General features: G+C 35.1%; 2 protein-coding genes and 1 non-coding gene across 3 annotated transcripts; 1 reads left to right on the forward strand and 2 right to left on the reverse strand.

The window, feature by feature from the left end:
• Positions 1–3,121: 3,121 nt before the first annotated feature.
• Positions 3,122–6,096, reverse strand: LOC103861291 (E3 ubiquitin-protein ligase APD1-like). Its single transcript, XM_033289093.1, has one exon. It carries the CDS (start codon positions 3,917–3,919, stop codon positions 3,326–3,328), a length of 594 nt encoding a protein of 197 aa, XP_033144984.1. The 5' UTR covers positions 3,920–6,096; the 3' UTR covers positions 3,122–3,325.
• A 2,367-nt stretch (positions 6,097–8,463) lies between these two features.
• LOC103861292 lies at positions 8,464–11,081 on the forward strand. The gene is made up of 5 exons (XM_009138997.3): positions 8,464–9,120; positions 9,717–10,169; positions 10,255–10,558; positions 10,634–10,759; positions 10,850–11,081. Exons 1-5 carry the CDS (start codon positions 8,692–8,694, stop codon positions 10,861–10,863), a joined length of 1,326 nt encoding a protein of 441 aa, XP_009137245.1. The 5' UTR covers positions 8,464–8,691; the 3' UTR covers positions 10,864–11,081.
• TRNAY-GUA lies at positions 9,572–9,657 on the reverse strand. Its single transcript is given in 2 exon segments — positions 9,572–9,607; positions 9,621–9,657. It is a non-coding gene; the product is annotated as a tRNA-Tyr (tRNA).
• Positions 11,082–11,087: the final 6 nt, after the last annotated feature.

Raw genomic sequence — 11,087 nt, forward strand, 5'->3', positions numbered from 1 at the left:
TCAGGAGAGATCCAAACCTTCTTTTATATATAAAGATGATGTCATTTTTTTGTGATATCAAAAGTTTCAATTTTAATTATTTACTATTCATCATGTGATTTTCAATCATTCTTTTTGACTAAAATAATTCGAGGAACAAACCACATTCCTTGACCGCGTTTCATTGAAATATATCTGATAAATCGAATAAATAATATTTTTTTTAAATGTCACAGTTTATCAGAAAAAGAAACGGGAAAACGAGGCTCATGAAAGAAACTCACACATTATTATTTTCCCAATAAATTAGATAAAGAGAAAATTACGCGATCATCAATAAATCTTTTAAAATTGATTTTTAAAATCAGTAAAAAATAAATTAGTATACAAAAATTGCTGGAAGAAGAGGAAAATAAGTGTGATAGCAAAGAGATTTTGTTGGTTCGTTTGTGTTTGGAAAAGGACTTAATAATGTGAGGCCATGTGACAGGTAACATTATCTCACACTCATTTAATAACGCGGGGTCTTTGATTATGAATGTCATAAATACCCGTAACCCTCTTTCTCTCCCTCTATCTCATCTGCACGCAACTTCGACTTTACATAGATTTGGTATCTGAGTCTGAGGTTTTCCAATTTCCAATCCGTACACTGCCATCATGCTACGACTACTAGCTAGCTATCTTTTTAAAGTACTATAGCACACTTTTATTTCTTTTCTTTTAATTAGAGCTTCATAATTGATGATATTTTCTACCACAATTCGATACCTTTCCATGGATCTGTTGGTACATTTGGAAGGCGAGGAACGATAAACTTTTCAATGGAAAAGACGTATCTCCCTTTGCCACCCTCCAACATGCGTCTCTTGAGGCAGAATGTTGGAGGAAGGCTAATGAAAAGGAGAAAGCAGATGAAGATCATGACGATCCTCCTACTATAGAGGTTGAGACAGTGCCCCATGGGATACCCCAAATCCCTACCTGTCAAATTGATGCATCATGGATCAATAATGGCAGTGTCAGTGGCTTAGGGTGGAGTCTTAATGATCAAATGGGCGTGGAATACTTCGGATTACGGGCGTATAACAGGAGCCTCTCAGCTTTACATGCTGAGATGGAAGGATTACTTTGGGCAGCCGCATGTATGAGAGACAGGAGGATCACTTCGGTACGGTTCGAGACGGACTGCTTGGACTTAGTGGACATGATTACAAACCCGATGGACTGGCCAGCATTCGCGACAGAGTTCGAAGAGTTCCAGAGGTTACAAGATGATTTCGAGGATGTGAGACTATCTCATATTCTTCGGAGTCAGAATGGCCGGGCAGACGCGTTAGCGAAAGAGGCAAGATCCAGAGATTATATTTTCTCCCATATAGATCAGACCCGGACAGATGGAGATGCTCCTCGGAGAATCGACTCGTCTGTTCTCCACTTGATCTAGCCTAGATGGGAAGACGACAAAAAAAAAAAAAAAAATTGATGACATTTTCTTATAACTAAAATATGTTGTTCCAAAAAAACACTAAAATATTTATAATACAAGCTTACATGGATAACTAATATAGTAAATTGGAACTAACCTTGATAATATGGCAATAGTTACAGACGGAGAATCCTTTTTGTAGGTCCTTCACAGTTCACACAGCCATGTTCATGGGTTTTTCTGTTTAATTTTATTATCAACGAGTTGTGTTTTTCAAGCTAATCACAGATCCAAAGATATAAGTTTGAATGTTATTTTGGGTATATGTTATTTGCCATTGTATACTCCATTATATGTACACAGACTTTATTACTAGATTACATCTATATATAAAAATATATATATATATATCTCTTATTAAGAAAGAAGAAAAAAACAGCTCAAAAAGAATTACGTATATTTGCATGTGGATTTTAATCTAATTTTATTGTCAACGAGCTGTATTTTTCAAGCTGATCACAAATCAAAACATTTAGTTTGAATGTTATCTTGGCTCTATGCTACTGGCCATTTTATACTCCATCATCTTCAGAGATGCTTTTATTACTCGATCATGTATATGTCTAATTCAGGAAGAAAAAAATCAGTTCAATAAAACATGTATTTGCATATGTTATTCGTTTATAACTAATATTCATTTAAAATTTTTCACTACACTATCGATCGTTCTGCAATAGTAAAACACTAACACAACCGTAATTAATAAAGAAAGTCTAAGAGCCAATCAACCGGCTCTGCACATGGCTAGCTTTTATAAAGACACAAAAAGACCGGACAAAGTGAAAAGCAATACTTGTATATTGTCCTTCTTTTATGGATCATGTAATTTCTCACACAAAAATAGAAGTGAATATGAAGCAGTTGTGGCATACAATCATAGATCAAATAGAGTTGGCCTTTGCGTCTACAGTAGCCAAGAAGCTAAGTTACGATGTCTAAGGTGGCAGGTAGTGGCTATGTATGCGATAAACTCTATTATTCCTTGCCATCTCGAATCATGAGAAACATTCTTCACCACGATGTCTAGGTTAGACAACATTAATGTACCTTTTTAAGATGTTCCAAACCCTACTTTACCAAGAAGCTCACTGTTCTTGAAACCCTTTTTGGCAATGCAGAGATCCTTGTAAGCGAGACTATATGGACCAAACCGAACCTCCCAATCATCAAGAACTTCTTCCTTCTCAAGAAAATCATGTATGACTCTTGTTGATATATAATCATTAAGAAGCCCCGGAAGACAATATGTCTGATGCATTCCCATTGATGAAGTGAAGCCAACGTACGTCCACTCCAGGAGATATGGCAATAGATCTTTGGTTAGAGAAAGCAATGAAATAGTTGTCTTAGCGACATGAACAGGATAAAGTGTGAATTTCAGTTGTTTACTTGAGGAATCATATTCAACACATGCTTCTATCGGTTTTCAAGAGATATCTTTTTGAAAGTACAATGTTCTTTGTGATAAATCTGTTACAACTGATTTCGCTGACATTAAGCTATTGATGTCGATACCAACATGGTTATCATCCGTGTCACTGAACTCAATGCTATGGACTGTATCAAACTCAACTACTACTACATGATTTGAGAAATTTCCTTTATATTGTGAGGCAGTGCCTTGGTAGGACAAATGACAAAAGCTAGGACACAAGGACATATTATTGGGCTTTAGATTTAGATTTAATGGGCCTTGTGAACAGAATCTCTCGCATTTCTTTTCGCATTTACATCAGCTTTCTCAGAAACAAAAGAAACGAACAAAAGTACAAACCGTAATAAAACTTTGTCTCGACGCCTATCACACTCAATGTAGTTACTCACACTGATCGAGAACTTTGACCCGTCCGATTCGTTTCAGAATATGTCAAGGATCTCGACGATCGGACGGTTGCAAAGAGGACACGAGCCCCGGTTCAGCCACAGCTCTCTGGAGCAAACTCTGCAAAAAGTGTGTCCACATGGGATAAACGCAGCGCCTCTCTTTCTTCCCATACACACGCAGCACACCGTATCATTCCCCGTTAACGCCGTCAATATCTCCGTCTCTCCTCCGTCATCAACGGCTCTCTCCGCCGTCTCATCCAGCAATCTCATCAGCGACACTCTCGTCGGCGTCATGTCGACCTCCGTCTGATCTCCCCGGTTATATCTCTCCGCCTCTAACGCCGTCGCGAGGTTCATACCCGAACCCGACCCGGGAGCGAATCGGGTTTCGAGTTCGTCTTCGCTTGAGGTTGTTGGACTGTGGAGAGTATTGTTGGGCTGATGGAGACGCCTAATGGGCCCACAGCATCCGATGCATTTGAATCTCAACCGTTCTTTGAGAGTCCGCTTCCTCCTTGTGCGATCCACACCGCTCATCTGGCGTCGGAGCAAGTCAAGAAACGTCGTCGTGCGGTGTGTCTCTGTTGTCGTCATCTGACTCGTTCCGCGTTCGAGTTCACTCATTATCTCGACTCAGTCAGTTATAACAAACTCTCTAAAGAAGCTCTCTGATAGTGAAACAGGATCACACTATGGGATGGGGGAGAGATTGTTGAGATCTTTGGGTGTAGCGATGATTGTGATGAGATTATAAAGGCTTTTTCAGAGCTTCTTTTGCTTTTCATTTTTCTTTAAAAACGAATTATATATCTTTTTGGGTCAAAGTTGTTTCCGAATATATTATTGGGTCCCACGAATTAGTAGTATTTTAAACATATAAATTAGGGGAATCACACTCAAATTAAATAAAAATTCTCCAATAGAGGAATCAAATGTTATAGAATTTAAACTAGCATAAAGTTGAGTTTTGTTTTCAGAAACAAATCTATGTGATTATCAATTTTAAAAATATTTTCTATATTATTTTATACTTAGATTTTTTTGTCAAAAAGGTTTATTAGTGAATTGATCACCAGACGAAGCCGTACGCTATGATGGCACTATAATGTTATTTTTTTGTTTTTTAAATAAAACTATAATGTTAGTTCTTCTGAATTTCGGGTAGAAACAAACAAAAAAAAATCCTACTGGAAGTGAAAGGAATATTATTTTACGAAAAAGTTAATGCTGTTTCTGTAACTGTACGTCTTATTTTTTTTCATTTTAAACAAAAAAAGTGTTTAAAGAGTCTTGAATAAAGACAAAATCCAAGAATAATTACAATTGATTATTCATTTATTAAAGATATCCTCCATCAGATTTCAAAGTTTCAAACGCAATTAAAGAGATCATTAATCGGACAAAGATAATTATATTCAAAACTAACCTAACGCTAAAATCTGAAATAATGGCGGATGATTTCAAATGTTTTTAGCAACCGGGCAGATGAAGTCTCAATATTGTTTTTAGTTAAAAAAAAAAAGTCTCAATATTGTTCACATATACAGTAATATGAACCGATGGTTTAAAAAAAGTTAATTTTCTGGCGTAATAAATCATTTGAAAACAGAAAAAGAAAAAGGAAAAGAAGAGAAGTAAATTTTAAAGAAGGGGGGGGAGGGGGGGGGGGGCGCATGATTCAAAGCTTTTCCCACGTGAGATGTCACCATATACGACGTCGTATTCGCTCTACACTTTTCCCCAACAAAAACCAAGAAAGTGAAGAGAGAGAGAGATGGTAACGCTAATACCAAAGAGCTTTTTGAGGGAATGATACATTCAATGATTTTGTATATATTTGGATAAAATATAGGTCTATTCTTCAACATAAAGTAAATACAACTAATCTATTTTGCTTCCTGATTTAGTTTGTAATGTTTTTCTTGATGCAGTCTACGATACCTTCGCAATGAGCCTCCTCAGAAACAACACATCCCGACTCTTCATTACAAATCTTTATCTTCTATAATGGAGTGTGGAGAACGGAGACTTCCAAGAGTCTGACAATTGCTCTCATTGTCTTGCAGTGTTCTGCTTCATCGTCTCTTATGTTCACAAACACATCGTATAAATTCTCTGCCCCCAACATAATCACAACACAACGTTAGAGAATCTTAAAAAGCAACACCAAAGCAAGTCACAAAAGTTGATTTGACCTATACATTACTGGCCTTCGAGTATTGGGAGATCTGGATGTTTGAAATTCATCTGTGGGACAAAAGAGAGCCACTTTGAGATACTCCTACTAGTGAAAGGAACAATGACTTCAGAACTCGAGAACATTGATAAAACCTGAAAGGATGAACTTACCAAACAAGTACAAGTCACTTCCGGTGTAATACATAACTGCTATATCAGGTGCAGGCGAATTCTTCAGCTCCTCTGTTAAAAATAAATAAATTCCAAAGTGTAAAAATCACTGAAATATGTTGTGTGATTTTGGAAAAAGATGGATCATCATCAAATGAGTATTGACAATGATAAAACCAAATAGAATTGCGGTCGGAGAATTTGCCAACCAAATAGGATCCGACTATGTCAAATGATCCGACCCGGTTTATGTTCTGGGCATATAATAACTTATGGGCTGAGACCCAAAGGTTGAGACACGTCATCACCAAAGTAACTAGCATTTCCAACTATCCGCCACCCACCGATCTCATCGTCGATGGATCTATCATATTTTAAATACTTGAAATAAGAGTACAGATTGATTATTTCTTTCTTCTTCTTTTTTTGAAAAAAAGGCTTAGATTGATTATTTCATTTTCATATGAAGAATGAGTTGCGGATCATCGCAACGAATATATCCACAAATTTTTAAAAGTAAAAATAATTCTAAAATGAATTATGGGATAATTTGTAAAATATTCTATTAATATTTTGAAATTTGAAAATTACACCTTCTATTTTATTTTTTGAAAACTACACTTTCTTATATGTGAATTGATAATTTTATCCATATTAAATATTTCAATAGTTGAAATATAAATTCAAAATTAATAATAGCAATATTATTGTTGATGTTTAAGATAAAACTGTGTGCTGAGATAAATATATTCGTAAAGTCACTCTAACTTCTTATCATTAATTATTACACAAACACAGCTTACGTATTACAATACTCCATAATCTGGGCCGTATCAATAGACAAAAGGTTCACTTAAACCACAAAAACAGAGAATTGCAAAGATGACAAAGTTACACAGATGATATGACTATAATTTTCTAAACTTAAGAAAACCATAGAATATCGAGATGTGAAAGTTACACAGATCAAATGTATGTTTCAAGAAAAAGAAGAAAATAACAGAAAACGAGAATTTACAAATTAGAATAACACATTAACACTTGAGGATTCATGATTTAATAAACTTCTGAAATGAGTGGAAGCATAAACTATATATGAAACAAGATTAATTTTTTTTTTTTTTTTTGCAAAAAGGGTGGATAATATCTCAAGAAGACGAGACGACGTCTCGATTGTTTTTTTTTTTCAAAATATGAAAAAAGCCTAAGATATATAAAATGAATATTTTGTAGATATTCTTAAGTTGTTTCATTTCAATTTTTTTTATTTTTGTTGAAACTGTTACATTATATTTAAAATAAATTATAACGAAATATAGTTGTGAAATATTCAGGTCGGACAATTTAGTAAATTTGTATATACAAAAGTGTATTTTTCAAAAAAACTTAAATAACAGTGTAGTTTTCAAATTAAAATTTTATTTAAGTGTATTTCTCTAAATTTTCCCATGAATTATTATCTAAAGAACTAATATAAATATTAAATAATATTTATTAATTAATAATTTAATTTTGGATAATATATAACTATATTATTTTAAAATAAATTTTTTTAAAAAATATATAGATTATTATTATAATTGTATTTTTCAGCCACGAAAAATCTTTATATTTAAACATAATAGTTTTACATGTTTTTTTACCAGTTATACGAATCAGACTTTTTGATAGAATTTTGTAAGTCCTCAAAACAGTTTAGTCTGTTTCATGTTTTTAAAATTTTAATAAAAATAATAATAAGCTTTCATAAAATCACTAAATAATATTTATATTCGTAGGATTTGTAACAAATAGCTTTGTGTACATTATCTATAAAAGAAAAATACAAACTTTGGGGTCAACGAACATATCATGGCTGATTTGGTTTTAGCTGGACGATTGTTTAGGCTAGTTCAGCTCATTTTTTTTATTATTACAAACTGGCTTTTATTTATTTATTGAGGTTGGATATGAATTATGTCACCAAACAGTATTATGTCGTTGTTCTTCTTAACATATTTCAACTCTCACAATATTAATGTCTTGTGGAAAAACAAGCCTAGTGACATCCTTTAATACTACGCTATAAGTTGTTTGGAAGAGTAATGAGGAATTATAACCACAAACGGCTGCCCTTACCAAAGTAAGACACCTCTAAGAATTGTTTGCAAGAACAAAGAACCTTGCATAGGTTCAGTCACGGTACAATGTGTCAAGTATCTGAGGGTCAAGCTTGATGATCCATGACTCCAGAGCTAATTAAAGAACTCATATTTGGCTCTTCAATTCGTTCTATCTTTACCAGGAAAAGGTCTTCGGCGTTAAAGGACTGGTCCACCACAACTTTCTCTTCATATTTGGCTCTTTAATTCGTTGCTTGAACTCGATGAATGTCCCTGAACCTTTCAAAGACAACAATAAGTAAAAAAAAAACACTTCAGCCCATACTGTTTTTAGCCAGACAATTGAGAAACATTCAAGTCCAAGTTAAGTTCATCTCAAATAAATTTAATTAAAAACTGACGGGTCTTCAAAATTGAAAATTAATATCTCATGTCTCTTTTTTCTGTTAACTAGTATTTTTGACAATTTCTTTTTGTTATCAGCCAATTTTATTTTATTTTTTACCAATTCAGCTGGAAAGTAGTCGCCAACTGAAAAGTCATACAGAGTCAAATCCAGACAGTAAACACCTAACAAATAAATTGTTACCTCATTTTATTATTGTCACCATAATGACCATTATACACAACTCCACTCCACTAAACCCTTATTAATCATTATTTTAAATATCAAACCGAAGTTAAAAAGAAAATATCACCCTTTCCAAGAACTATCAGCCAAAAATAATGAAACCACATAATATCTGAAAATTAATAAAATAAATATAACTGATATGTTAATACATGTGTTTTAAATTTATAAATTTATATATAAACACTTGTAGTATTTAAACATAAGTCAGGTGACTTATTACAAAACCAGAAAACGCGACTTTTATGTTCTGCCTTTTTCCCCTCTCACTTTGATTTGACCCTAAAAAAATCTCTGAAAGTACCATACCTTCCATGGAGAACGGATCATCGGTTCAAGGATCTCGGGAGCTTCTACTCCCGGCGGAGACGCGACCATGCGCGATCACGATCAACAACAAACCGCCGGAGTTTCCAGCATCACGATTCACCTTCCTGAGCATCGTGCTCTGGTTCGACCAGTCGAGCCGCGGCACAGCTCTGATCTCGTGGTCCGTTTTCTTCCTTCTAGTCGTCGGCGCTCCGTTGATCTCCCACTTCCTCCTCGTCTGCTCCGACTGCGATTTCCACCACCGACGACCGTACGACGCCGTGGTACAGCTGTCGCTTTCGCTTTTTGCGGGAATCTCGTTCGTTAGTCTCTCCTACTGGTCGAGGAAGTTCGGGATGCGGAAGTTTCTGTTTCTTGATAAGCTATGGGATGTGAGCGACAAGGTTAGGATCGAATACGAAGCCGAGATTCAGGTTCGAACCTCCTCTTCCCCTGTGTTTGTTAATTATTTTTTAAACCGGTCAAACATTGTTCTTGAATTGATATTTTTGCAAGAAACCGAGAAGCTTTACCAAATGATGTATTTATTAGTTTTTTTAATTTCCACTCTCATTTTTTTAAATTGGATCATATTAAACGCAACGACAATCATTCACTAACATTTTTAAAAATAAACATATTACTATTTAAAATGTTAGATTAATTATATTTAAATCATTCAATATGTGAATCTTTTGGTATTTTTCTTTGAAAAACGTGAAATAATTGAAAACAATCAATAAAATATCTGAATAAAAGTCATTGACCAGGAAAGAATCTTTATATTTGTCGCAGAACAATTCCTTTTCTTTTATTTCTGGCCGGCAATTTCCCTTTTTGTACGGCTTTAGAAAACAAAATAATTTTGAAAAAATAAAAAAATATTCCGACCTGCCGGAATCGAACCAGCGACCTAAAGATTTGCTATCACTGACTACAGTCTTCCGCTCTACCAACTGAGCTAAGGTCGGACGTTGTATTGAATATGTTTTCACTAATTAATTGTTTCTTTTGTTTCTTCATGATGCAGCGATCAACGAAACGCCTAATGATCTTCGTCCTCCCATCACTAACACTCGAAGCCATCTACAGAATCTGGTGGTACATCTCCGGCTCTAACCAGATCCCTTACTTCATCAACCCTGTTCTAAGCAACGCTCTCGCATGCACTCTCCAGCTCTCTTCTTGGCTTTACCGTAACGCCATCTTCATCACCGTCTGCATCCTCTACCAAATCACTTGTCATCTCCAGACTCTTCGTCTCAATGACTTCGCACGCTGCTTCTCCTCTGAGATCGCTGACGTTGGCGTAGCTCTCGCCGAGCATCAAAAGATCCGTCGTAATTTGAGGATCGTTAGTCATCGTTTCAGGAGATTCATTCTCTCGTCTTTGGTTCTTGTTACCGGTACTCAGTTCATGGCGTTGCTTACCACCACGAGGGCTAGTGTTGCAGTTAATATCTATGAAGTTGGCGAGCTTGCGGTAAGAGTTGTTTAAGAATGATTATATTTGTTAGATTAATTACTACTACTAACCAATGTGTGTTTTGTGTATGTTTTTATTACAGTTATGTTCGTTGTGTTTGGTTACAGGAGTATTCATATGTTTGAGAAGTGCAACGAAAATAACTCACAAAGCTCAATCTGTAACCAGCCTTGCAGCTAAATGGAACGTGTGCGCCACGGTAGACTCGTTCGGTCATCTTGATTGCGAAACTCCTACAGGTTCAATGGTTGAGTCCCACAGTACACCATTGCATCTTGATACAACATCTGATGATGAAGAAGGAGAAGGAGACGATGATCTTGCTAATACCAAGATTCATCCCAGCTACGCCAATACAATTTCTTATCAAAAACGTCAAGCCCTAGGTAAGAAACAAATATTTCTATGCATTAATTAGATATAAACTTGAATTTATACTTGTTGATTGTTATGTATTGCAGTGACATATCTAGAGAACAACAAAGCTGGGATCACAGTGTATGGATTCCTTGTGGATAGATCATGGTTACATACGATTTTCGGCGTTGAACTTGCTCTTCTTCTATGGTTACTCAATAAAACAATCGGTATATTGGCTTAGTAACCGCTCTGTTTTCTTATGTTATAAACAATTTGTAACTCTCTTTTTTTTTATCTTGTCTTTGGTTTCTTGACAGTGAACCTACCATGAATAACACTATAAATATATGAGTGAATGGTTTTTGGCATGATGTTTTCTCTCGAAGATATGACGGAAAACTGTAGGGAGTTATTTATGGTGGTGCATGGTTATAAGTCTCTCTTCCTCCTGTTTTATTTGATTACATGTAAGGAGATATGGCAAACTATTCATAGATACAAAACATGTACGTGATGATATGATATATTAATTTGTTTTCTTTTTCTCTTGTCTGA

The sequence above is a fragment of the Brassica rapa genome, chromosome A03 (genome assembly GCF_000309985.2).
Source record: "Brassica rapa cultivar Chiifu-401-42 chromosome A03, CAAS_Brap_v3.01, whole genome shotgun sequence".
Classification (NCBI taxonomy): Eukaryota; Viridiplantae; Streptophyta; class Magnoliopsida; order Brassicales; family Brassicaceae; genus Brassica; species Brassica rapa.